At 40.5% G+C, this 27221-nt stretch overlaps 3 protein-coding genes and 1 long non-coding RNA gene across 9 annotated transcripts in view; 2 read left to right on the top strand and 2 right to left on the bottom strand.

Moving 5' to 3' along the window:
* The window catches only part of acap3a (ArfGAP with coiled-coil, ankyrin repeat and PH domains 3a), a 67260-nt gene extending 65970 nt beyond the window's left edge, over window positions 1-1290 (top strand). For all 3 annotated transcript variants that reach the window (XM_080295517.1, XM_026153313.2, XM_080295518.1), the window contains exon 25: window positions 467-1290. In XM_080295517.1, the coding sequence (XP_080151643.1) occupies window positions 467-573 (107 nt within the window). In that variant the 3' untranslated portion in view covers window positions 574-1290. The remainder of the gene's footprint in view (window positions 1-466) is intronic.
* On the bottom strand, window positions 976-3848 carry LOC145423251 (uncharacterized). Its single transcript, XR_013904341.1, has 2 exons — window positions 3764-3848; window positions 976-3101 (listed from the first exon to the last, which is right to left on the bottom strand). It is a non-coding gene; the product is annotated as an uncharacterized LOC145423251 (long non-coding RNA).
* hipk1a (homeodomain interacting protein kinase 1a) lies at window positions 3012-13588 on the top strand. Of its 2 annotated transcripts, none has more exons than XM_026154495.2 (16): window positions 3012-3359; window positions 4497-5233; window positions 6055-6428; window positions 6514-6637; window positions 6792-6911; window positions 6993-7079; window positions 8012-8193; window positions 8303-8453; window positions 8814-9018; window positions 9115-9233; window positions 10487-10635; window positions 10737-10889; window positions 10984-11151; window positions 11273-11466; window positions 11739-11869; window positions 11984-13588. In XM_026154495.2, the coding sequence occupies exons 2-16, from the start codon at window positions 4499-4501 to the stop codon at window positions 12410-12412; spliced, it is 3321 nt and encodes a 1106-aa protein (XP_026010280.2). In that variant the 5' UTR covers window positions 3012-3359; window positions 4497-4498; the 3' UTR covers window positions 12413-13588. The 2 variants fall into 2 exon arrangements, with proteins under 2 accessions (XP_026010280.2, XP_026010279.2); XM_026154494.2 differs by having other exon boundaries at window positions 10484-10635.
* A 1609-nt stretch (window positions 13589-15197) lies between these two features.
* On the bottom strand, window positions 15198-26971 carry sdf4 (stromal cell derived factor 4). 3 transcript variants are annotated; one of them, XM_026154189.2, is made up of 7 exons: window positions 26721-26971; window positions 24540-24881; window positions 21829-21965; window positions 21631-21744; window positions 21376-21534; window positions 18182-18357; window positions 15198-16540 (listed from the first exon to the last, which is right to left on the bottom strand). In XM_026154189.2, the coding sequence occupies exons 2-7, from the start codon at window positions 24848-24850 to the stop codon at window positions 16364-16366; spliced, it is 1074 nt and encodes a 357-aa protein (XP_026009974.2). In that variant the 5' UTR covers window positions 24851-24881; window positions 26721-26971; the 3' UTR covers window positions 15198-16363. The 3 variants fall into 3 exon arrangements, with proteins under 3 accessions (XP_026009974.2, XP_026009977.2, XP_026009976.2); XM_026154192.2 differs by having other exon boundaries at window positions 26765-26964; XM_026154191.2 differs by having other exon boundaries at window positions 24540-24858; window positions 26721-26959.
* Between the last annotated feature and the right edge of the window lie 250 nt (window positions 26972-27221).

Here is a 27221-nt window from a genome sequence, read left to right as displayed (position 1 = left end):
GGAACAAACATTTGTAAAATATTCTGAGAGCAAAGGCCAAACACAGATAGGAAAACCAGCTCAATAAGGAATGTCTATAGAGGAAAGGAAACCTCCATAAATACCAGGAGCCTTGAACTCTCTGACTCAGAAACAAGCTGGGAAAACCAGGAATTTTCATCCCCTTTTTAATTTTCTGAGCCTGGCAGCTCTCACGGACACAAAAGACTTGAGTTGCTTTTGTTGTGGTAGTAGCGGTGGTGGGCTCAGCGGTCACCATGACAACAGGAAAAGTAGAGGCTCAGTATTTGGAAAGTTGAAAGAGGGGAAGCTTCATGGTGCCTCGGCCCTTCATTCAGAAGGCTCCTCTGTTGTTTCCTTCCTAACTTTCATTTAGAAAGATGTTTTGACTCTTCAAAGAGCTTTGGGTCTCGGGCTGTGGTTTTCATCGTCATTTCCTGTTGTGTTTTCTCTTTTTGTTCATCAGGAGACGCCACGTACCTTGACATCTTCCGAGAATTTTCGCACATGGCTTCCCACAACCCAGAAAAGCTGAAAAGAAGGAGTTTGCACTTCCGACACTCCTTCAGGTAGTCCTTCAAGAGTCGAGAGAGGGAGAAAATACTTGAAAAATGCAGCCTTCCAAACATTCACCACAGCTGGATTTCAATGAGAAGAGGAGCCTGATGCTGCTGAATAAATTCAGCCATCACAGTATACTATACAGTCAGTTTATGCATTTTTTGTAGCTTTCTCTGTGTACAGAGAAAGCTACAAAAAATGCATAAATAAATAAACGTCACATTTAAAGTTCATTAAAGTGAAGAAATTAATGCATTTTAGTTCAGTTACAACTTTTATTTTGATAGGGTTTTGTTCTATGAGGATCTGCTGGTCTTTTCCTCTCAGATATATATGTGTATAAATACATTGTTAGTTGAGCACTTGTTTTGTATGAACCATCATTTCTTTGCTGATTCATTACATCAATACTTTCCAGTATGTTTGATTGTATATGTACTGCATGCATGTACTCCTATTATATTTCAAGGATAAGAAATTTAATATCATTAGTTATTATCATCTTGATAAGCAGTTTTGATCTGAAACATGTTCTCTTTATCCTTTGTTTTTGCATCGACTATGCTGGTGTAGTCTTGGTGATGTATTTTTGTCTACTGTGGTGTACCACTATAAAACGCAGTGCTTCTGATGCTGTAAACAAGCTGTAGAGACAAAAATAAAAATGCTAATATATCTGAAAAGGCAAGATGAGAGATGGATGGAAATAAACATCGTCTGTTCGACTCACTCCGTTTTTCCTTGTCGCTGAGACAACAGCGCCTCCTTGTGTTAAAATGTGTGACAAATTGATCTTTTTAATTAGGGAATAATAAAAATACAGTGAAGCCCTTTCTCTCTCTCTCTCACACACACACACACACACACACACACACACACACACACACACACACACACACACCCCCAACTCCATCTTTCTCTCTATATAAAGATGTATATCTATCTATAAAATTCAGTAATTCAGTTTCTATAAAATTCAGTAATTCAGTTTCTATAAATGAATTGATTACACATTATTTTTCTGTTTAATATATTTGTAAGTAATGAAATTAATGGATAGATGGGTGAAAGATAATCTATCTCTAAATTGTTTAATTTTAAAAGGTGTACAAAAACAATATTAAATTTCCATGGGTTAAAAAAGTACATTTTTAAATATATAAATAACGAATGGAATGTTTTAAAAATGCTGTCTAAGAAGATAAAATAATAAAATCATAATTTAATGCTTTATTTCCATGGTAACTGTCCATCAACTGTTTAAAAAAAGATGGGCGTAGCCACTGTGGCATCACCTATCAGATTTTGGACATTGCATTTGGAGGTGGGGTTTGTTCCTTTTAGAACCAGAAGTGACCATATTTAGACAAAAAAAGTGCAGTGCAAAGTTAGCCGTCTGCATTTTCAAACTGTATTGAGTGCATCTGACAGATATAAACTTCTACAATTTCACTCACCAAAAGAGAAATGTGGACAGTCAAGGGGTCAAGTTAAGTGACTTCAGCTGAGGTGAGGCCTCTCTGGCAGCTGTTGGCTGAAGCTGTCAATGAAAGCAGCCACACCCTTACATTTAAATGTAAATCACATCAATATAATAATGATAACAATAATAATAATCTTTTTCATGATCCAGTGTATACTGACGGTTTTCTTAATGTTGTGAACTTGGGGATTTAACTCCTTTTGGAGCCAGCCTCAGCCGACCACGGGAGGACTAATTTTTCAGCCATGAACGTTGCTTCTCAGGTCCTCCATACAGAATTATAAACTTATACTGTATATTAGTCACTTAATCTGATGATTTTTCACTAGTTTCCATGTCATAATAATAATAATAATAATAATACAGTATAAATAACTGTTAATAACAACATTAACAACCTAGTGCTACCACCTTATAGAAGGTCCTTGAGGCTCCACCAGTACTGAAGAAGGTACAAGTGGCACAGAGGGTGGTCAGGACTACAGACTATGGACAACAGTTTGTTCAGTGTCCACCTTTCTATCACAGCTTCAAAAATGCACAATTTGCTGCCAATCACAGAGCCAGACTAACTACAGAAAACTACACTCTGCTCCCCACAGCTGACTGATAGAAACTCTCAATCATTTTGCAGCACACATTAAGCATCTCGGCTTCCTTAGTAAACAGAGCCTGCTCATCCCCTTCTTGTATACAGACTCTGTACTAGTCTTCAGTCAAGTACTTGGACTCCTCCACCACATAGACATGTTGTCCCAGGACAGACAGTTCAACCAGTGCTACTCAGAGAGAAACTACAGGGAAAATGTCACGAATGTAGTTATACATATATAGTCACAGGGTTAATTAAAAGAGAACCAGATCGGTCTAATAAAGATAGAAAAATAAGGAAGAGAGATACACTTGGGAGATACACGATCTTTGACTGCAGGAGACGCACGTGGCCGTTGACGTCCGTCACATCTCGCCGCCGGTTACGTCGGCAGGACAGGAAGTGGAGCGAGCAGACTGTGATGATGGAGCTGTGTCCCGGAGACGGTGCTCATCGGGATGTTATCTGACATTTCGAGAGAAACGACAAGCGTAATGCGGGTTTGTCGCGCGATGTGAGACAGCGGATCGGAGTCAGGTATGACTCAGATATTCGTGAAAAAGCTAGCTGGCTGTTAGCTCGGTTAGCTCTCATCCTTCCAGCTCCGAGCAGGCAGCGAGCAGCTCCGCCGACCCGCTGCTGCACCACACGGAGCTGCTCGGTGAGAAGATGACGAGGCCTTAATATCACACAGGCAACGGTGTGCAGAGTCAGCAAATACAGGTACTGTCAGTCAGGTTTGGGAAAATGCTGCTGGGGTTAGTTACTGCCAGTTAGCGGAAACACATGTTAATGATGTCTAAGTCAAGTGGTTTTAGATGTAGCCCCAGCTTGATAGTTTCTATTGGGTCAAAACACTGGAATTACACTTTTCTGTGCTAATAAATGCAATATCACAAATCTGAATAATAAACAGTATATAGCTCAGTCCAGGTCTCTTGTGAAAATGTGATCATTTTTGTCCTTTTATTTCATTAAACCAATCAAATACGGGTTTCAGTTCTGGAGATTTAAATGTCCACCCCCAATATCTAACAGTTACCAACAACATGTCACTCACAATTAACTTTAACTGATGAAACTCATGCCTAATCGGCCTACAGATTATTTGAATTTCAAAAAAGTACCAGTAATTCCTGTGAGTCAAAATCTCCACTCTGCTGTAAACGCTCACCATGACAGTTTTTTTTCCTGCTCTTGGCTCTGTGTGACGTGTGCTCATCTGTAGAGTACAGTTCTAGTTGTGTGCCCGGAAGCTCCACCCACCTGCTTTTATGGGAGGGGTCACTAATCAGAAGAAATTTGCTTTACGGGAATCAAATCGGCTTGTTTCAGACTTAAGGAATTAGGGATAGCTACCCTGCTACAATCCAAGAATAAAAATACAGAGCCGGAAATTAGTTTAATACGTCCACTTTAATCATAAATAACATCCCAATGACTTGTTGAAATTAATAGAAAACAAATTGGGGGGAAAAAAAAGAGTCACGGGGTTTAAAAGACCTGATTTTAGGTAGACTATATGAGAATCATTTTCCTGCTTAGGTGAAGTCTACTCCTGCAGGATGATTTTTGCTGCCAAGTACTCCAGAAGAGGAAAATATAAAGGAAATGGGATGTAAAGTAGGTCAAAAGTCAAGCGTAAATAGTACCACTGATCACCTTTGATGTTTGGCACTAATCAGATAATTCTTTAATTGATTGATTATTGCAGCTCCAAACTTGAGGATAAAACAGTTAACTGCTTCTGTCTGTTTACACATAATTAAACATAAATAAATGAGTAACATACAAGAACACACACACAAATATAAATAGAGGCTCTAAAACAAAACTAACCCACTTCCTGCTCCTCCACAGACATGGCGTCGCAGCTCCAGGTGTTCTCCTCCCCCTCTGTGTCCTCCAGTGCCTACTCTCGCTCAAAGAGACTTAAAGTGGAGAACCCCTCCTGGGATGCATCAAGCCAGCTGGGAGACAATGGTTACTACCAGCAGAGCCCTACCCAGGGAGCTGCACCCTCAACCTCTGGCTCCAACTTTAACCAAGTGTACACTTCCAACCAGGTCCACCCGCCAACGGCCGGCTCAAGGGAGCAGACGGTGGTGCGGGCGGCAGACAGCACGGGCAGCCTTTGCGGGCCTCCTTCATCCTCCTCTTCATCTTCCTCCTCCAGCCGGCGAATCAAGGATGCAGAGTCCTCCTCCCAGCCGTCCGATCTCTATCACAAGCAGTACAGCCTGAAGAGGAAGAGTGAGGAGGTGGACAGCAGCGACAGCGTGCAGATACTGGAGGAGCTCTCCGCCCCCGTGGTCTCAAACCGCAATGGTGGCGGTGGCGGGGGAACCACCACTGCTCAGTCCATAGCACACTCCACCTCCACCACCAAGAGCAGCAACTCCCACAGCGAGGGCGACTATCAGCTGGTGCAGCACGAGATCCTGTGCTCCATGTCCAACAGTTACGAGGTGCTCGAGTTCCTGGGACGCGGCACCTTCGGTCAGGTGGCTAAATGCTGGAAGCGGGGCACAAATGAGATAGTGGCCATTAAAATCTTGAAGAACCATCCCTCTTATGCTCGGCAAGGGCAAATTGAGGTGAGTACATATTGTTAAAATTGATGAAAGGAGCCTTTATTAGCATATAATTTCATATAATATGAAAATTGGGAATGGCGGTGCATGTATATGACATCATAAATGCAATCCTACTTGTGCTTTTGGCCTGTTTTCAGCTTGTTTGACCATGTCAGCCTCCACCTTGTTTTTAATAAGACATCAATAGTTACCTCAGGACTAGACTACAGCGAATTGAAGCACTGATACATGGCAGGGATTATACTAGATTGTAGACATGGACAGCTGTCATATTTCCTGTGCAGTTGTCAGGCACGTGGACCTCCATAGAGACGCTTGTGCTCACAATATAACACAATATGAAGAGCATCCGGCATGAAAATCTGCCAAATCAAATGAGCATGGCTACCTGCTGTGGTGATCCCTTGTGCAAATGGGAGCAGCCAAAAGCAGGTTTCTTTTATTTGCTTTATATTGTAAGCAGTGTTAGTGGTCTGGCTGCATGGTTGGCAGTTATGGTTGAGATCAGCCAACATCCAGCTACGGGAATACAGATACAATAACCTGAACTTTAGATATTTCAGTCAGTGGCCAATCTATTTGATTGCCGCAGAATTTTGTACAGGTTTTGTTTTATATGTTTTAATTGGAGGATGAATCCTACTGACTTCTCTGATCCTCTGTGTTGTTTCTGCCATAGGGCTGATATGTGATTTTGAGTACTGGTGGTACCGAAGATAAATTCTGTGAACCTTCATGTTTTGGCCTGTTAAGGAAGATGTTACTTTCGCATTCATTTTTCTGTTTATTACCACATAATATCATCTTCCTCCTACTTGCAGGTGAGTATCCTCAGCAGGCTGAGCACGGAAAATGCCGATGAGTTCAACTTTGTCCGCTCGTACGAGTGTTTCCAGCACAAGAATCACACGTGCCTTGTGTTTGAGATGCTGGAGCAGAACCTTTACGACTTTCTGAAGCACAGCAAGTTCAGCCCTCTGATGCTCAAGTGCATCCGGCCAATCCTGCAGCAGGTCGCCACCGCGCTAATGAAGCTGAAGAGCCTGGGGCTGATCCATGCTGACCTGAAGCCTGAAAACATCATGCTGGTAGACCCTCTGAGGCAGCCATACAGGGTGAAGGTCATTGATTTCGGCTCGGCGAGCCATGTTTCCAAAGCTGTATGCTCAACTTACCTGCAGTCTCGATATTACAGGTGAGCATTTTTGCCTAGAGCTATGAAATATCTTGTGAATTACTTGCTGTGATCTTCACATTTATTGGCTTTGATGGGCCTACAGAGCTCCAGAGATTATCCTGGGCCTTCCTTTCTGTGAAGCCATCGATATGTGGTCTTTGGGATGTGTCATTGCTGAGCTGTTCTTAGGATGGCCCCTTTATCCCGGTGCCTCAGAGTATGACCAGGTCATCTGCAGCACCCTTATACACACTGACATTTACATAAAAATCAGACACAGCTGCCTGTCTTGGGACAGCTGTCAACCAAAGAGGCAGTGCCTTTAATTTTAACCATCATTTAACCACTATTTTATACTTATTTTTCATTGTTTTCTCTCAGATTCGCTACATTTCTCAGACCCAGGGTCTTCCAGCAGAGTACCTCCTTAGTGCAGGAACCAAGACCAGCCGCTTTTTCAACCGAGGCCCTGACTCGAGCTACCCGCTGTGGAGGCTCAAAGTAGGTGACACAGATATGAGTCCCCAAACGAGAAAAAACACTTCATGTACTGAAGTGTTGCTGTGGTTCCTTTTTCTGCAGACACCTGCAGAGCACGAGGCAGAGATGGGCATCAAGTCGAAGGAGGCAAGAAAATACATCTTCAACTGTCTGGATGACATGATGCAGGTGAGGAGTTATCCTGTCTAAGAGACAGCTGCTGTAAGCAGATATTTTAAGTGTTGCTCCCTCTTTGGGGCAAAGTAGGACCCTCACAAACATGGCCCAAACAGCAGCCAAAATGGCATGATGGCAAAAACTATACCCTAGATTTTAGACAACAACAGTGTTTCCAGGTAAAGCCCCAGTCAGACCATATCAACAAAGCAAAAAACTGCAGCAACTGCATCATTGCAACAAAGAAATGAAATGCATATGTCTGTTTTTTGTTGTACTTTTGTTAAATAGACCGACATTTGACTTTAGCTAATTTGGTAACTGTGATCTAAGTGTGTTAATGTGTAATAGGATAAGAAATAGATCTCAGAGCGAGTGGTCAGGAGTTCAAGTTGCCCCTGTGACGTGTACTTTTTCTTCTCCTGATTGAGTTTTGCTTGCTTTAATGCTTCTTTGGATTACCTTGTTTAGCAGAGGATACACTGGACCTTTCTCTATGAATAAAGGAAACAGTGCTGTCACACAGTTCATAGCAGTACACAATCCAACAAACATTAACACCATTTCACGTCATAACCTGCTGTTATAGCTGTTGTTGTGTTGATACCTCTAATATGATCAATTAATTTGTCTTCGGTCATCAAAAAGCTTTGGAAAGGCAGGAGCTACACTGAATCATTTAATCAGGGAAACAAAATGATGCACAGGATGAGCAACAATGTGACAAGCATTATATTTTCCCCTTTTCCCTTTTACTTAAATAACAACCTTGGGAATAATCTGGTATTTCTTACTAGAGGTTCTGCTATGCATATTAAAGGAGCATGGTGTAAAGAACCAGGCTCATGTTTTCCATGTAGGCCAGGGAAAAGTAATTAGTAAAAGTTGAAAGGAGGTACTTTTTTGTGCTGTGAACATGTCACATGGGCCGTGACTTCCTGCAGGTGAACATGACAAACCTGGAGGGCACAGACATCCTGGCAGAGAAGGCTGACAGACGGGAGTTTATAGACCTGCTGAAGAAGATGCTGACACTCGACGCTGACAAAAGGATCACACCTATGAAGACGCTGAACCACCCATTTGTTACCATGACCCACCTGCTGCACTTCCCGCACAGCTCACAGTAAGACCTGCGTGGATAAAGAAATGAAGCTACAGATTGTGATGACTGTTGTTTAGCTTCTGTCTGATTTAAATGTATATATTTATATGTATTTGTTTTTATTCCACAGCGTGAAGTCCTGCTTCCAAAATATGGATATATGTAAACGCCGATGCAGCGCCTTTGAGAACGGAAAAAATATGTTTGCAAGCAACAACACCCCGAGTGCAGCAACAAACCTCACTGTCACATTCAGTAGCCAACTTAATCAGCACAATCAAGTGAGAAGATCCTCTCTAAACTGCCTCGGGAACAGTTTGATCTTAAGATTATATTCATAATTTCTGTTGAAGATGTAATTGGTTATTTTGTAGAACAATGCTAATTTATTAGCTTGTACACTTCTATGTACAGACGCTTTCATTTCAAACGGCGAGACATTTAAAAACAACTTATTTACAAGTACTAGATGTAGGAATGCACCAAAGAAACTTTTCCATTTCTGATTCATAGCCTGGCTTTAGGCACTTGAAGACTTTGACATTGTATGCTTGTAAATGCAACTCTCATACAAAAATGTAAAAATCTCAATTCATCTTTTTAGGCATTAATTTAAAAATTTCCTTTGTCGTGTCTTCCAGATGACCTCTACAGGAGGCCAGTCCCTGTCTCTCAGTAGTAATGTCCCACTGCTGAACTATCAGCCTGGCCTCTACCAGCAGGCCACCATCAACATCCCTGGTCTGACCCAGCAGGGAGTTCCTCTGCAAACCAGACCCACCCAGCTCTGCACCCAGACCGAGCCCTTCCAGCAGACACTTATTGTTTGCCCACCAACCATCCAGGGTAAAAATGATGGGACAGTTTAAACAAAAAGTTATGTTTTCTCTCTTTTTCCACCTATATTTTGTGACCAGTTCTTCATATCTGACATTCGTGCAGGTCTTCAAACCTCTAACAAGCCATCTGCTTACCCAGTGAGAATGGAAAACTCAGTACCCTTAGTCCCTCAGAACCAGTCCTCCCAGTCTCTTCACATCCAGCCCAGCATGCTGGCACAGGTAGGATCCTATAAATGCTTAAATTACTAGTATGTGTTACTCATGTTACATTTACATTTACAACTACTTTTTTATGATTTAAGAAGGAAATATTGCTAAATTTGACAGCTGTACTTAAAACGTTTAAATGAAATGCCTACAGTTTTCTTACAGAAAATGCTGCATTACAGATCATTTAATGTTATCAATCTTTAAAGCCCCTTTTCCATTACCCACTTGGATTGGCATGCCAAGACTCGACTCGGATCGACTGGTTTTCCATTACAATCAAGTACCAGCTAATGTGCGTGGTTGTTGTTATAGCAATGTATCCGAGCATCCTTGGCGTAATTAGTATGCAACACAAAACCCTACAACAAAGGTGGACTTTGAAGCAATGATATTCCAGCTGCTCGGTCTGTGGGACCACGGTGTTGTTTTTGTAGCATTGCCAGGTTTCAAAAATGGCAGTTTAGATTTTCGTAAATGAGATGCTCTCATGATTGAGTGACGTCACTGACCAACCAATTGGTGGCATGCAGTCTGACAACGTCACCTTTTAGTATATGCTCAGATTGCTTGGAACCGCGGCTGAACAGGTACTATTTTAGAACCTGGTACCAGGTACTATGACTAAATGGAAAACCCTGAAAAGCATGGTTCACCGTGGCAAGTCGATCCGAGGAGGAAAAGGGGCTCAAGTGGTCCTTTGGCTTAAGCCTGTGTCCAGTCAGGTCCTCCTGTCTTGCTTAAGAAATCTTTGATGACATACATTTTCAGTCCAAGGGGACAAGTTCTTTTCCGTTTTTTCTTCTTTCCTACATAATTGTGGGAAACACAATTGTGACTCTTTATTACTAACCTATTAGCCTACTAGCATACTTATACAGCAAACCTTTGGTGCCACCTGGTGGAAGACAGCAGTGCACGTCTGTGTCTAAGCTTTGGTGATTATTGTTGTTACAAAGAAAGCGTTTGCTTGGCCCAGATTCATGTGGCATAAATGCTTGGCATCATAATCCATGTGAAATGTTTTCTTTTTAAGCTGTTAAATCACTTCTCTTTCCTTTTTAGCAGTTAAAAATACATCTCTCTCTACACACAGCAATAAATCTGAAAACAATATGTAAGCTGAACCCATGCTGCCTTTTATTCAGCTGGCATAGTGATAGAGGCATGTGCTCACTGAGTCTTCTCTCAGATTTCTGTTTTGCACTTAACACCTGTTTCTTACAGTTTTTCAGCATGCTTGTGTACATGTGCTCACACAGCAGGGCTGGCCAGCGGGAACACAGCAGATTCTAATCCCCTCCACATGGCAACAGATGCCTGGCATGTCCATTCACAACCCGGGGCAGGCTGTGGTGCCAGAGCCACCCATGGGAGCCCACATCTCCGACAGTCAGCAGACTTCAGGCTGGAGGTAGTTTATTCTGATGGTGCTCATTTTTGAGTTAAAATGGAACAGCATCTCTCACAAGTGTAACTGCTTACTTGTACTAAAGCGATATCTCTGCTTTGTAGGGGTCGCCATGGCAGCCAATACGATAGCGTTAACCAGCACGACTCTGGTGCTGGCCGTCATACTGGGACTCAAAACCACAGCTCAGGGGCCGCTCACTCGAGATCCCAACAGGGCAAGAGATCAAAGGCTCGACACGCTGAGAGCAGACCCAGGTATCCTGTCGATCTTTTCATTTCTCACCTTATTGTTCGCATATGTTTATATTTGATTTAAGACAGTCAGTGTGCTGCTTATTCTCTCCTCCAGGCCGGTGTCCTCAGTACAATCAGCCACCAATGTGGTCAACAGCACTTCCTTTGCCGGTGACCAGTCTCAGCCCATTGTTATCTCTGACACACCAAGCCCTGCCGTCAGCATCATCACCATTCACAGCGACTCTGAAGATGAGGATGATACAAAGTTTCCTGCTGCCTGGTGAGCCTCGTTTTCAATCTGGTCACCTTATGTTGCACTGCTTTCTTTTCCCCAACTTTTAGTAGTGTCTAATAAAAATGTTATTTTTAAAACCTTTTACTCTTCTTCTTTTCTCCCGCAGCTCTGGAACAAGTCAGAGAACCAATGTGATCAGCTGTGTGACTGTGCACGACTCCCATGACTCAGACTCCTCTACCAGCAGCCCCCTGAGCCCCAAAACCTCCTCTCAGCCTACAAAGTCTCTAGCAGTCATCATGCCCTCAGTTAAAAGCCAGCCTGGAGAAAGCACAACCCACAAGGCTCCAGCAGCTTCAGGTCCAAAACCGGTTCAAACAGAGGGGCTCATTTAATTTGAAAACTGTGTGCAACATTCTTCTTTGGTTTTGGGATTGAAAAACATTTAGAGTTGACATGCCTATGTGTACATGAACCATCCTATTAAAAGGCAGCACATAAATGATTGAGCTACTGCAGATGCAAAACTGGATTATTCAACAGCAGTTTAATAAGAAAAAAATTATGTTTTATTGATTTTTCTGATCTTCTGAGTGCTAACACTTGGCTGTATTTTTTTTTTTTTTTTTTAGATCAAGCTACAAGCGGCTCAGTAAAGTCCAAAAAGGCATCCACACAAGCGTCTGGTCGGTCAGGAGATTCCACAACCGAGCGCAATCAGCGGGCTGCGTCCAGCAGATCTCAGCCTCTGAATCTGAGTCAGGTAACGGCTTTCAACAGCATGATGTTCTGTGCACGGCGTTACTTAGCATTCTCTGGCCAAAGGTATTGTAGACTGACTCTGCACTTCACAAGCCATTCTTGTCTTTCATTTCAGCTGCAGCAGTCTGTGATGCCATCTTCTCACGAGCAAACAGCAAGCAGTAGCTCCCTGAGGAGGCAGCCCACATATCCCCCTCCCGTCTCCTCCCACTCGTCCTACCGGCTCCACGAAAGCACCCTCTTTGGCTCGACGCCAAATCTGTATGCCTACCCGGCATCTGCCGCCTTGGCCTCAGTGTCTCAGGCTGTAGACCAGATGCAGGGCGGTACATCCCGCCATGGCAGGGCAAGCGGGGCTTACTCCTCTTTGGCTCTGCTTCAGAAGAACAGCAGCTTAGCCCTCGGGGGGTCTGCTCCAGGACAGTACGGCAACAACCATCAACAGCAGCAGCAGCAGCAGCAGCAGCAACAGCTGGCAGCACAGCCTTTCCAACGCTCCGGTGCCGCTTACCAGCGAAAACTCAACCAATATCCCTACCTGTGAACACTGATGAAGACCAAACTTAGACCGCGACTAGAGACGAGCACAAGCTCATCACAGGCGACTGTGATCGGACTCTTTTTATTACTTTTCTTCTTCTTCAACTCAACTGTTTTTTGCCGCCCAGAGTGTGTTACTATTTTAATCGTCGTCAAGTTTTACTTTAATATTCTCTACCTTTGAGGTTTCTTTGCGTCATATGTCACAGGTTAGCGTGCTGTGAGCACACAAGCAGAAGATAAAGCTAAATTTACTTACAGACTGTAATTTATTTGTCACATATCAACCTAATACTTTGATTTTACGAAAGCTGTGTGGAACTCTACTGTTATGCTGCTATATTAATAATCATCACATTCATCAAATAATGGGTTAAATGACACATTTACATATAAACAAATGCCTCACTTAATTATACCATTTTCTTTTAATTTAAAAGTCTGCGCATTGTGATAAGTTACCTTGCTGTGTTTTATGTTTTATTTATGAATGTACTGTATGTATGTGTGTGTTTTATCTGTACTATATTACAAAAGCTAATGGAGACTAAGCAGCGTACTGTACTGTATAATGATGTGTCTGTGTGTTTTTATTGTTTGAGTACTGGCCATTAACTTGACTATATTTGTATGTTTGGTATACTGAATGATGCATTTCTGCATAGAGTAGGTGTATCAGAGGAGACTTTCTTTTCGTCTGTTTTTTAGTTTAACATTAAGGTTGCATGTGTCTGACATGGAGTAGCATTCAGGGGAGGTTTGTAATCTGCAGCCGTGCTGGTTTGTAGACAGATTAGTAATGTTTAATTTGTACGGCAAACACATTAATAATACTGGGAAAATGTACAAGTTCTTGTCTTGTGAAGTGATGTCTGTGGAGTAAAGCGTGCACATAAAATGAAATTGGGTATGGCATACGTAGAAGCTGAAGCCATTTAGATTAAAAAATTCACAGTGCTGCATTTTTAATAGTGAATAATCAAATCTGACAAGGACAATTTATATTAAAAAAATAAGAATTAATTGATGTTCAGTATGTCACTGCTTCTAAGCAAATCATTGGTTTGGTGAAATGATGGTTGTTCTTCCAATCCTGCTGTGTTGTGAAGTGCTACATTACATAGAACACACAATGAACCTTAACCCGTATATACGCAATAAAAACCTTATTAAAACAGGATACGAGCCTCAGGTGTGCTTTAAAAACACGATACTTTCACATATTACATACAACAGTGCACAGAAGGCGGCCACTTTGTTAGAAACAACTTTTCAACTGCGATCGTGGCTCAAGAGTTGGGAGTTCGCCTTGTAATCGGAAGGTTGCCGGTTCGAGCCCCGGCTTGGACAGTCTCGGTCGTTGTGTCCTTGGGCAAGACACTTCACCCGTTGCCTACTGGTGGTGGTCAGAGGGCCCGGTGGCGCCAGTGTCCGGCAGCCTCGCCTCTGTCAGTGCGCCCCAGGGTGGCTGTGGCTACAATGTAGCTGCCATCACCAGTGTGTGAATGTGTGTGTGAATGGGTGGATGACTGGATATGTAAAGCGCTTTGGGGTCCTTAGGGACTAGTAAAGCGCTATATAAATACAGGCCATTTACCATTTATTATATTTTATCAACCAATCACATGGCTACAACTCGGTGCATGTCGGTATGGTCAAGACAACCTGCTGAATGTCAAACTAAGCATTAGAATGAAGAAGAAAGGTGATTTAAACGAGTTTGAACCTTAAAAAAAAAAAAAGAAAACACTAAAACTTTAAAAAGGTCCAGGTCAGTTAAAATCAACTGAAAGGCATTTAGTAAAACCAGGTGAAGATTTAGTTAAACAGGAGCAGCTTAAACATGAGCCCTTTTCCTGAATTCCATCAAGCTTTTTGGGGCAGAGCATAAATTAAGCCTTCAGACTGAAGACGATAAGTTCCCACATGGTTTTGAACATGATAATTACTGAATCGGTCATTTCTGATACAGGCAGTTGGCCAGGGCAAGAAAAAAAAGTGAAGGAGAGGAAGGGAATGATGACAAGAGGAAAGTATTGAAAAACCAGCGGCAGTCAAGGACCTAGGTCCAGGAAGCAGGCTTAGTGAAAACTGAGTTTGTTAACTCAAAAACGAGGGAAACTCTGGGTTTTCTGTTTTACAAAAGAGGGTTTACTTAAACTCAGAGTTAGCCTGTGAACTTAACCTGCTCACTGGCAGATTTTCTTCAACACATTTCTCTCTGATTCTTCTTCTCAAAAGCTCAGAACAGAGATATTAATTTACAGAAGTTGATCTTTTTACAAATACTGAAATCCCAGTCTGATGTTACTTTGTAACACATCAACATAAACACTAGGAGTTCCCCTACATGTTACTGTTGCAAATACGGTTTCAATAAAATAATCTTTAAGAAGCTTTAGATACATAACACACAATGAGGCATCATTGTGTTAGAATTTGTCACACTGGTGGAAAAATCTGACAGATTTGGGTCTTGGAGATTAGCGAAGGGTTCGAATGACTTTAAGATACTAAATGGGACTAAATTTAACTTAAAGTTACTTTTTAAATGCAGGTTTCAGACTGATACATTGAAACGCAGTAATTAAATGCAACATCTGCCTAAGGTACCATGTCTAAAAAAGGTCATGTTTGAACTTTGTTCCACTGAACAAAGTTCAAAATTGACAAACACTCAGTGCTTTAGTTTGGCTTTCCTCTTCTGTTCTTGAAGTACATTTTCAAAGCCAGGACCAAAGGGCCTGCCTCCTGCCTGGGGATAAACATAACTCAAACGCAAACAGTCATCAGTTGATAAGAAATATTTATTGTTTATGGCATATTTGCAGTACATTTTGTAAAGCTGTGTCACATTCTCTTATCATAAATCTTATTTTACAATCGCACAGAGGACAGAAAAGACTGCAGCAGGATGCCAACACTCCACAGGTTACTGGAAACAGAAATGCAGCGAAAATTGTTAAATCCGATAATTGTCCATGCAGCTGAAAATCAATTATATGGATCGACTGTGAGCATTTAAAGATTCAAGAGGTAAATAAGACCCAAGACACCAGGACTAAATGAGTACACGTCTGCATGACGTTCAAAGATGCAAAAAAAAAATAAATTAAAATAATAATGTATATTTATATATAAGGTATTCTTCTTCCACATCTAAACATTAAGTCTGAATTAGAGTGGTTGCAGTAAAGATTTAGAAACGGACACAGGTGAAATGACATGATTAGATGCTGCTTTTGAGTTTCCTTCAAAATATACTCATATATTAATCTTTTTCAACAAACAGATTTTTTAGTTAAGTTCTTCTTATATTTCTATTCTAATCTTATTTACTTTTTCTGTTTAAATACATAAACACCCTGTTTTTAAGTACAGTGGAAGGACGGACTCGACCTATTGTGGAAAGCGGTGGAACTATACTACACTAAAAATGAAATTCTTAAGTTTGGGCAATTATGTGATATATCTTGTCGCACAAATATACGCTTTTACTCCATTAGTGTCTCTCTAAGCGTCACACCCTTCAGCACCATTATCTTTCCCACTGACAGACGCATTGTGTGTGATAAATGTGAATATTTACACTGTATACAGACAACAGATCCTGCAGAAAAACAGCTCGCCTAGCTGCTCAGTCTCTCTCACCACTGCACCAGCAATGAAAATTCCTCATATACACACATTTCACGGTTTAAAAAAAAATAAATTTTGGAATCGGTGCAGCGCTTTTAAATTTAAAATGAAGAACGCTTCAAACAGTCCAATGGCACGCAAAAGGCAGACTGTGTTAGCTTCACTGGTCCAGGGTTGAAGGAGGAGTGTGTTAACTGGACTCAGCAGTGACAAAGGCTGCTGATGCTAGGGTTTTTAAATACAGAATTGCACACTAGAACATCTTGATCATCTCGTCGCCAATCTTCCAGGTTTGTCCCTCACGCTGGATCTGTTTTCAGAACTCCTCGTGTACGTTTCTGGCATAATCCATGAGCTTGCTCCCTGTGAAGTACTCGCTGTACTTGAGAATCTCGTCCAGCTCCAAGTTATGGTTCTGGTTCTCGTCTGCAACAGCGATCATCTGCTTGGCCTCGTTCAAAGCGTTGTGCTCATTCATCGGGTCCATGTACTCCTGAAAGATGAAACACGGAGAAACAGGAAAATATATCAGCTATACCTGCTGTAGCTATTTTGTTGGACATATGTAAGAATGTTTTTATTCGGTCTCTACTAGTTTTTAAATCCTTCACGTTGTAAAGAACCAGCTGAGGGAGCTGGTACATCTGACCATGACGCCTACCTGGATACCTCCTGTTGGAGGTTTTCCAGCCACTCACAACGCAGATAATCATCATGAGGTCAAGAAAAGACGTGAAGGAGAATTTATAAGGACTATGAAGAGAAGCTTAATTATCAACTCCTTTTGAAAGTGTTAATAATTAAGAATATAAAATGTTGATATTTCAGCCCACATCTTATTGAGCTGTTTCATACACGCCATATAAAGGAGACCTGCAGTTGGAACTTTTAAGGAAAAGTCACATATAAAGTGAAATTAAATGTAATTTATCTTTTTCAGTAAGTCACTTTTTCTTTATATATACACACACGTTGATTTACTTTTTATTTTGATGTAATAATTATAAAAGTTCAAAGTATAAATGGAAGGGTTTCTTTTATTTTTTGCTTTTGTATTTTGCATTTTTTTACTCATTCGCATCTTTAATCCTTTATCAAGTGTGGAACCATATAAAACAATATGTGTGAAAACTTGACAAAAAGTGACAAATGTAAAAAGCTAAAACATTGGAAAATAGTGGTGGCATTTTCCAAGTTGCCAACAAAGTGTTAAAGGAGTGTAACCTGGCTCTGAACAACAACTTCACGGCTTCTTCCTTCCTGCCACGCTCCACCTCATTTTGTGAAATTGGCTTGGTGGCTTTGCATAACCTTGCTGACAACATCAGCTCAAACCCTGAAGTCCCAGGGCTCATTCAGAGCAGACTGTGATTACAACAAATTACAATAAAACCTGTACTAATTTAATTTTAATTTCTCCAAATCACACTTAAGAGCTCACTCAGTTTTTCCATCATCTTTAATGTTAGTTTACTTTTTTTATTTCCCATTGTTTATATACTTCTCAATTACCATATCTAGTATTTATGTTATGGCCTGGTTACGCTCGCTGTTGTGACTGCAGTTTGGTGTCGTTCTGGGTCGGCATCCACGTCTGAAGTTTTATCATCTTGCGTTGGTTGAAGACATGGGTGCATGACCAAGTCACCTTTTACTACCATATATAACATAAATAATATATAATACGTACAGGAGTTCAGAGACAGAGGCAGATGCTGTAAGAGTTTGAAAAATTTAGGCATTCTAAACAAAAAAAACAAGAAAAAAGAAACAAAATCTTTGCTCCTCTTATACCATCACTAACATGGGCATTTTGTCTGAGTGGTGATTGTGGTGGTAGTGGAGAGTACTGCCATAAGTACTCATGCCTTCATCACTAGTATGTAATGGTACGGATCTGTGGCGACTGTTTGTGTGCAACGTGATCAATCCGGTGAGCATTATTGGACCCTTACTGATCAATTTGTTCTTTTCTGTGCTTTGATTTATGTAGAGATGTTGAGATCTGTTGTTTCTGTTAATCAGCTCAATCATTGTGTTTCTATTTGAAACAAATAAACAAAACCAATCAAATAATTATGTTGCATATCATTTCTGTATCTATCATGGTTATAGTTGCTTTTTCATCGCTCACCTCCAGCTCATCCATGGTTACGATGCCATCGCGGTTTGAATCAATGACTTCCTCAAACTCCTTCTTCCTCTCTCTGACCCACTCATCTTCGATCTCTGCAGCCTGCTGGTTCTCCACAGTGCCCACGGGCAAAGAAATGAACTCCGACAGTGTCAGCCTCTTATCGCTGTCCTGGTCTGAAAGAAAAACCCCAGAATTATACGGCGCACTGTTTAGATCAGCTGTCACAATCACCACAGTGAGCCAGCACAAAAACCTAACCTAACACCAGTTTAACAGCTACAGTGATCATAAAAGTATTTTGTTGTAGTACTGGTTGAGAAAGCTGCAGCCATTCAGTCCTTCACATGTTAAACTTCTAACCTGCATAGTGTGTTTATCTTTATGTTAATAACTTCCTAGCATTAATCCCACACCTGCACATTTAGTTTGCTGGGATCTGGTGACACTATTATTATGACATAAATAAAGGAAAATATTACATTAGCTGATGCCTTCCTCTGGTTTTTAACTGCGTTTTCTTTTTTTTTTAGTTCCATACGGAAAAGAAAGAACATACAAAAAAATTGCCTGAAATGTTTACATTGTATAAGATTTCCTAATGACAGCAGCCCTGTTTGTTCATAAAATTATGTTTCATGAGAAAAATGAAAAGTAAACATTACGCTGCATGAGAAAATTGCAAGTGGGGCCACTTTCAACTGCCAATCCTAGTATGAGAACGTTAAACATTTACTATAGGAGAAGATGGAAAATTAGGGAACGGGACATTTTACTCTTTTCCCATATGGGATGTAAATGAAAACCTGTTATATTTGGGCTTGAAATATCACTTAGATAAAACTAAGTTAATGCTTACTTCCATGTGACAAAATGCCAACAGGTACAAACCGTGCTTGTCTGTGCCAACAGAGAGACCAAACCAGTTCTGTCAAATAAATATCTCAGTAATGCTTTTCATGCAAGAGCTTTAGTCCCTCTGTGAAAGAAAAACCACCAGGACTGAGATGAAAGGATTGTAAACCAGTATTTAATGAAGTGGGGTTAAATTTTCTCACGAATAAAATACATTTCTGTTTATTAAATGGACAGGCTTATATCTAATAATGTAAAATAAGCTCATTTTAATTACATGTGGCTCAACTATGGTTAAGTTTGAGGTAACCTGTTATTTTTAAGCAGGAAAAACCATGTACGTCTCTTGTATACATTTATTTTTTATTTTCTTTCTAAATAAAATTACTATCCAGTTCTTCTCCACTATATGAGGTGTCTGAATGTTATTTAGTGTTTTTACCACCTGAGCCACAGTCGCCCACGTTGCTTCTCATCTCATCATCAGGTTTCTTTAAAAGCTATTCCAGCTCCACAACACACAGCTTCTTGATAAAAAACAAACAAACACTGGGACCTTTAGTGAATAAGGAGTGTTTGCCTCGGGAACAATAACTTCACCTCCGATTCTGAACTAAAAGGGAAGTGTAGGGAGGGACTGACTCTCAGTACATGAGTGTGCACTGTTGCCGCCCTTATGAATGCCATGGAGCAAAGGTTAGGTCACAACAGCAGATAAGCACAGTTTGTGCATGTGTGGCCGAGTTGGAGACACAAGTGCATTGAAAGGTTGGTCTTTACCAGCATTTCAGTGATGCAGGTTCTCACACTGTAGATTCCCAAATGACAGGAAGAGAAAGAGATGCTGCAACGGCTGTAAAAACTCAGGAAACTATTATCCTGTTTTGACTTCTTTTGTTCCTCTACCAGGAAAGCTGATGCTGTAGCTTTTCTGTCAGGAGAAGACTGCAGCGAGACTGACACACCTCAAGCATCAGTATAAATGTTTACAGGGCTTTGAACATCTCACGGTTTCTGTGTCAAACAACCATTAAACGAGGCTTCAGGAGACCATGTTGATGTGCGGCATTCTCAAGCTCTCTTTTAACATGGAGCAATTTTACCCTCAAGAAACTCTTATTAAACTTAGGCGTGGTAGCTAGAGGACCACAATAATAATGAGCTGTATCAGTTCAAGTTGTTAACTCATGTCTCGTGATTGCCTAAAGCTAAGGCTTGCTCTATTTTTTCTCTGTCCCTCTCTCTATCAAATGAACTGTCCTGCTATCTAAGAAACTGTGAAGCGAAACATTTTAGCACAATGGTGCTGTTAATGCCTTAAAAAGAGAAGAAAAAAAAAAAATCACCAAATCAGCCCTCCAAATACTAAAGAGAAGGTTACAAGCTGAAGGGTGGTGTGCGACTCTCTGATTGGATACATTAATTTCATAATGTAAAGCAATTCCAAACTCACTGCTGGAGTTGCATGGTTGAGGATGTTTTAAAACAGCCGTGTGTGTGTGCAGCACATCTTTACACTATAATTCATTACATTGCCTTCTAATTTACTTTAGCTGATCTCAGATAAAACTCTTTTGTACTGGTCTTTATCACTATATTAGTGTCACTCCACACTTCGGACAACTAATAACCAACATAAAGCAATCTGAAATCCAACCAGCATGTCAAACATCTGTACCACTCTACAGCTCACACTTACAAATAATTTAATAATCTTCAATACCCTTGTTTCCTCACGATTATATTACTACAACTCGTTGCATACATGTCAGCATGATGCTGCGGTTTCTGCAGTCAGTACAAAGCAGTGAGAGGCCTCACAAAACACTTGAGTCCAGACCTCGCAGAAATCACCCAGGTTAAGATTTACTTCAAAAATCACTCCCTGGTCCAGCTATACTTTACATCTCAGTACTCCTAACACTTCATGCTACCTCCCGACCTCAGATCAGAGAATCAACTACAGTTTCAAACGCAAGTTTAAAGTAAACTTTACTGTAACGTTTTACTGTTTTAGTCCCAGTGCTGTAGAAAAAAAAAACTTCCTCTTACTGAGAGATCAGTTCCTCATTTTTAAAAAAAATTAGCAAAACTCACCATTTTAGGTTGATTTTGTAAGATGTTTAATAACGTTGTCCTGAATTTTTACTCTTTTTGTCTTCTGTTGCATTTTCTTCTCTTTGACTTATTTTTTTAATGCAATGGCAATAAATGTTTATTGCCATTAAAAGGTTGACTGTCTGTTAATCCTTAGGTTGCTCCACATCTGCTCAGTGTGTAAATACACCATTATCTTGTGACAGTACAACTATAAAGTAATATTTATAAGTAAAACATACCTAAGTCACGCACAATCTCCTTGACCATGTACTTGAGCATGCCTCTGCTGTGCTCAGGGTGAAGGAAAGACAAGAACTCCTCCTCATTCAGCAGCTGGTCAGCTGGAAGGTTGTCAGCCTGAAACCAGCGGTCCTTCAGGCTTTCCAGGACCTCCTGAGCTGTAGAGATGAAGATCGGATAAATATTAACACCACAGTCAGATTTACAGCAGAGCTTTGCAGATTTTACTTGCGACGGGAAAAAACTCAACTTACTTTCCTCATCCAGTTTCAGATCTTCGTTATTCTTTATTTTCTCTGCAATCTCTTTCTCATTGAAACCTTTGCTGGCCAGAAACTTCACTCTGTATTCATCCCATGTCACGTGACCTACACACAACCCATGAAATCAGAATTTAGATTTGACCTGACAGGAAGTATTTTTAAGTCTGGGACATGGTCTGTGACTCTCACCATCGCCGTCTGGATCGACAGCACGGAAACTGTTCTTGTTCTCCTTCTTGGCTTCCTGAAAGTGCTCCTCCGTCTTCTCCATAATCCAGCGCTGCATCTCCTTGGCACTTATGCTCCTGTCCCTGTTGAAGTCGACCCTGTGAGGAAATCATTAAAATAATAAATTAGTTCCCAATTTAGCTCCAGTTCCTGAACATTAGCAGCGTCTCTACTCCATTAGGCGTCTAATTAAACGATGATAATGACCCACCTAAGGCTTTGTCTGTCTGGCTCACACATGTAAAGCACTTTAGCCCTGAAGTGACCGAGTGATTTATGACCCTGGCTGTATATTTACAGTATATATGCTTGTTTTTTATATTATTATCATGAATTTGCTTCTCCGGCGTGAACAGGAATCTTTCCTCTTGCCATTTAAGCTGATAGATTAAAAACATCCAGGACAATGATAAGCTGCATGAATCATGTGACTCAGAAGAACCAGAGAATAAATTAGTTTCTTCCATTTAATAAATTCAGCCTTTAAGTTGTCTGCCTTTGGATGGATGAACGAATAAAAACATTTACTGACGCTTGGACTGGACCAAGACAAGAGACTAAATCTCCTGGGTCTTCCTTGGGTCCTCCTTCAAATAGGACATGCTGAAAGATCCGTGCTTAGGGGGCGTCCTGGTCAGATGCCTGAACCACCTCACCTAGCTCTTTTCTTTTAGAAGAGGGGTAACTTTACTTTGATTCCCTTCTGAATGAACAAGCTCTTCACTCTCTCTAAAGAGTCCATTCGTCCTTTGGAGGAAGCCACTTTACACCACTTGTATCCATGATCTAATTCTGGGTGGCAGTCACGGTTTGACCCCTGGCTGTCCAATACCCAATGACCAAAATTTGCTGGTTTGGAAAGCTTGGAAAAGACATCAGGTTGAATTATTTGTTTGTCATATTGTAACACAGGAATTTCCCAACCCTTGGGACCTCTTACATTAATGGTCTTATACTACTGAGAATTCGTCAAATAACGAAAGGAAATTTACTAAGTTAATTTCAAAATAAAGGACCACTACATGAAGAAATATGTGCAAAGCTTGCTTTACTTCAGTATATTGCTTCATTGGATACAGCTGTGCTGCCTCGTATTTCTGAAATTTGCCCTCTACGCAGATAAACATGTTGTGCAGTAAACAGCACAGCAAAAGGGTCCACAACTACAACCTAGTACATAACAAAATCAAATGCACCTCTACAACAACCGTAGTAGGTACACATATATCATGCCCTAGGATATTTTTCCTAACATCTGGAATTTTAAGGCTTGCAACCCGGCTCCAAGTGTTTCTTGTGCTGGACGAGGCTCTCATCTTGTTACTGACAGGCAAACTAATCAGCGGCCATTCTTTGCTTCTCCAGCTTTGTATTTTTACCATTTATGTGCAGCATGTCATGAGCCAAGTAAGAATGGCTCTCAGGCTAACTAAGACTTTAAGCTTAGGAACATAGCAATGTTTTCATTTTTCATAGCAAGTAATCCAAGCTACGCAGCAATGTATTCATAACTGTTGGGGATGGGCTCCTCTCAGATGATCTTTTGTCTGAAGCTTTGTATGTAATCTTCCTACAATATGATGTTCCTTTTAGTGAGAACAATTAAAAATTTAAACCCTCATCCTACAGCTTCCTGCCATTCAGGACATTTATCTTCAGCGATGCCTCCGTAAAGCACACAGCATCATCAAGGACCACAGCCACCCAGCACATCAGCTGTTCTCCTTGTTACCATCTGGCAGACGTTACAGGAGTCTGTCTGCTCGGACTACAAGACTTAAAAACAGTTTTTACCACCAAGCCATACGACACCTCAAACACAACACTTAAACACACACAACACAGTCCACAGGACGCACTCAGAAGCTACCTTGTAGCTTCACAAGTACTCTGTTTAATCTGCACTGGTTACTCCACTTTATTGTTATTGATATTTATATTTAAAAAGTGCAATACTGTAATTTTCTGCTGCTCATTCCTGTGCAATATCCCATCTGCCCCCCCTTTCATATTTCTTTTCAAGATTTTCTTATTTAATCACTAGTGTACATATATTTATAGATACATATATATTTAGTCATCTTTTCTCTTTTACCACGTCTCTCTAATATTTTGCTCTTTACTATTTTTCTATTTATTTATTTATTTTTTATTATATTTTCTTCTACTGTACCATGCTGCTGAGTGACTGCTGCTCGTCAAACACATTTCATTGCAATGTTGACCCTGTGCTAACTTGCATATGACAAATAAAACTGAAAAATGAAACTAAAGTGTTTATATTAGCATATAAAACTGGGTCCAAGTTAGTAGTCTTTAGCTTTCTGTCTATGTTTACTTCCAAAGTTATAGCAGTGCTGCATTTTTTTAAAGAAATACTTCACCCAGAACCAAGCTTATCCTCTTATATCAGCTCTGCTAAATCTCCTAAATCATTTTTTTTCTTTTAATGCATGTGCGGACATTACACTTTATTGTAACACCTGTGAGAACAGCCACACTGGTCACTAGTCAATATTTCTTTGCTTTTTTGAGCTGAAGGATGACGTTGACTTAACAACACTTGAATGCTTGGTTTATTGCGTCAAACTTGATCTGCAGCTATGCTTGAGCATCTTGCTCAGGAATGCTGTGACTCAAGTGCTATTCAGTGAATTAAAACCACGTCTTACTTGGTAAATATTTCAATAAGCTTCTTTCTGTTCCTCCTCGGCTCTGAATCCTCATCAAACTCCTCAATCTCCTTCCCCAGAAAAACCTCCTGATGGAAGTCCTTATTGAGGTGGCCGTCCAGCTCCATCTTCAACCCGTTCAGGTGATCTGGGGGAAGAATCTCGTTCTCGTCTTTGCTGGATGGAGACTTATCTTTAGAGGCCGACATGTTGGCTGGCCGTGCGTGCACATCGATGATGTGGAGGAGCATGCAGAAAAGCAGAGAGACAGCCAGGAGGTTTCTGCACCACAGTTTCCTCCAAACAGCCATGTTTACCTCTGGATGAAAGGTCAAAGCAGGGCTATAAAAATAATCAAGACATAACAATTATTGTCCTGCTTTTTTTATGCACCAATTTTGCCTTTCCTTTATATAAATGTGCATTTCCCCTTCTCTAAAATCCCAAACCCATTCCTCGAAAGGTGGCAGCAGATTTAGTTCAGCTTAAATTCTAGAACTATTTTCTTAAACGTTCAACAAATACAGGTTGTTGAGTTATTGTCATAGGTGTCATACTGCCAGAAAACACTAGAAAACGGCCCCACTACTCCCTACCCCTAAAACTGAGGAAATAAAATATTTACTTATATCATAATCTGGCTGAAAAGAAATCATAAGTTAAGACAATTATATGCAAGAAATCCAATAAATATAAACTAAAGGACAAAGGTGTTTTTATATGTGTTTAAAGTGTGTTGATAGATTCAAGAAATCATTTGATAAACAATACTGAGGCAGAGTCTCTATTCCTCAGACCCTATCCTATCACCCTGTTTTGTTTTTACCAGTGTTTTATTCTTTTTAAATGGTACCACAGCCATATCCATTTGCGTAGGCATTTGCCTATGGAAAGCTCTTTTCACCCTACAACAAACAGACCAGTAATACCACATTCTTTTTTTAATCTCCATGGCGGTCTGTAGCTCCCTACGTGTGCTCTGCCAATCAAAAACCATGTTCAGCCCATTAATCTACAATATAGAGTCTACATTGTTGTCATCCAGATCCTTGATGAGATCTTTTCTGTCTCTATTTAAACATCTACATGTAAATTATAGCCTCCACCATTGTCTGTTGTACCCTTCCATCCTCTTGAGCATCAGTATGAATGCTGTGCTTTTTCAGCGATTCAGTTTACATTTCTGTGTTGGTAAGGCCTTCATATATATGTTGCCATTTTCTCCTTTGCTCGTTTCAGTGCTGAAGACAACAACCCATTTCCTATTCTGTTTGACGAGTATAATCACTCAGATTTTAGTTTTTTTTTTGTTTTGTTTTTTAAAATTCTCTCCTACTCTGGTAAACTTACTGCATTAGTGTATTTAGGTTAATTCAATATTCCATGTGCTCATTTTAAATTAAATACCATTCAGGGTTTCAAAAAAAATTAAAAATACAAAAATGGGAAACGAACAAACAAAAATCGACTTCAGTGTCGCAACGACACAAATCGATACTTTCGCAACTCAAACACGCCCACTTCTAAACCCAGTAAATATTGTCAGAAATATGCATAAAGCCATTTTCTGTACATTATTCTGCTGAAATATTGACCACGGGGACACAACAGAGGAAAACTGCACCAGATATGCACATAGTAATAAAAAACATGCAAAAATACGCAAAAGTTAAACAAACAAGCGCCATCATAAATTAACACTGGTCAGCAAACTCACCAAAGCAAAATAAATTTAACGAATTTATTAGATCACTCCAGACTTATTAGCAATTCATCAGTTATAAAACTAATAATAGACTTAATTATATAGTAAGTAAGGACATGTCTCCCCCCCCCTCCGAGCTACAAACGAACAGGAACGTTACTTATTTATTTATTTATTTTAACTCTGCCTAAACTCACGTTCCTGCCTAATGTCCGCCTTAATATTCATTTGGGAGCTGAAAAGTTACACGAACACTAGCATTTTAGTAAAGCAAACAACAGCTAGCATGCTAATTTAGCTTCGTCATGTCTTTTTAAACACTGACGATTAGCACGGGCAGGCTAACACGTTAGCCCTCGCTGCTAAGGAACTAAAATAACTGTTGTTACGGCAGTAAAGGAAGACAGTGATCGCAGAGATTAACAATACCTTAAAACATGACCAGAAAATGATTTGTAGATAAGTTCTGGACTTACCAGTTAGCTGTTAATACCAGTAGTAACTTTCTAGTCAAACAGACCTTCGCTGGTTCTTCTAGATCCAGTTCCTGTACACGTGGCTCACCACACAACACTCTCTTTCCAAAGTGTGGGATGGTTCAGTCTGAAAACAAGCCCAGACAGACCCAGGTCAGTCGCCAAGTCCAAGCTGAGGTTCCAGTTAGTGTCAAAATTAAGAGAGGCTGTCTCTAACCGGACACCGCTGGATGACTGGGAATACAGGATAATTTCCGGTCAGCCCTTTCAAAGTAAAAGGATTGATTTGGGGGTATGAGGAGTGTGGTATAAAAACTTAAGTAGCGGTCCCGTGTGAAAAGGTGTTTGCTCCCTAAACCTTATAACTGTTTCTGCCACTCCTAACAGCAAGAATTGGGTTTGTTTTTCGTATTATTATTCTGCTGTAAGCCAAGTGTGCTTGAGGTTTAGCGTATAAACTGATGAACATTCGGAATTCATGGTTTCAACTATTACAGCAAG

The sequence above is a fragment of the Astatotilapia calliptera genome, chromosome 20 (assembly GCF_964374335.1).
Source record: "Astatotilapia calliptera chromosome 20, fAstCal68.1, whole genome shotgun sequence".
Classification (NCBI taxonomy): Eukaryota; Metazoa; Chordata; class Actinopteri; order Cichliformes; family Cichlidae; genus Astatotilapia; species Astatotilapia calliptera.
This window is presented reverse-complemented; position numbering and strand designations above follow the sequence as displayed.

Bases quoted from the DNA above. Each gene is read 5' to 3' on its own strand.
- hipk1a (XM_026154494.2), top strand. From the start codon at position 4,499: ATGGCGTCGCAGCTCCAGGTGTTCTCCTCCCCCTCTGTGTCCTCCAGT. The intron at 9,019-9,114 runs GTAAAAATGATG...ACATTCGTGCAG, and splicing joins TTGCCCACCAACCATCCAGG to GTCTTCAAACCTCTAACAAG. The intron at 11,467-11,738 runs GTCCAAAACCGG...TTTTTTTTTTAG, and splicing joins CAAGGCTCCAGCAGCTTCAG to ATCAAGCTACAAGCGGCTCA.
- sdf4 (XM_026154189.2), bottom strand. From the start codon at position 24,850: ATGGCTGTTTGGAGGAAACTGTGGTGCAGAAACCTCCTGGCTGTCTCT. The intron at 21,745-21,828 runs GTGAGAGTCACA...GGTTGTGTGTAG, and splicing joins TGTCGATCCAGACGGCGATG to GTCACGTGACATGGGATGAA. The intron at 16,541-18,181 runs GTGAGCGATGAA...TTCATCTTTCAG, and splicing joins TAACCATGGATGAGCTGGAG to GAGTACATGGACCCGATGAA.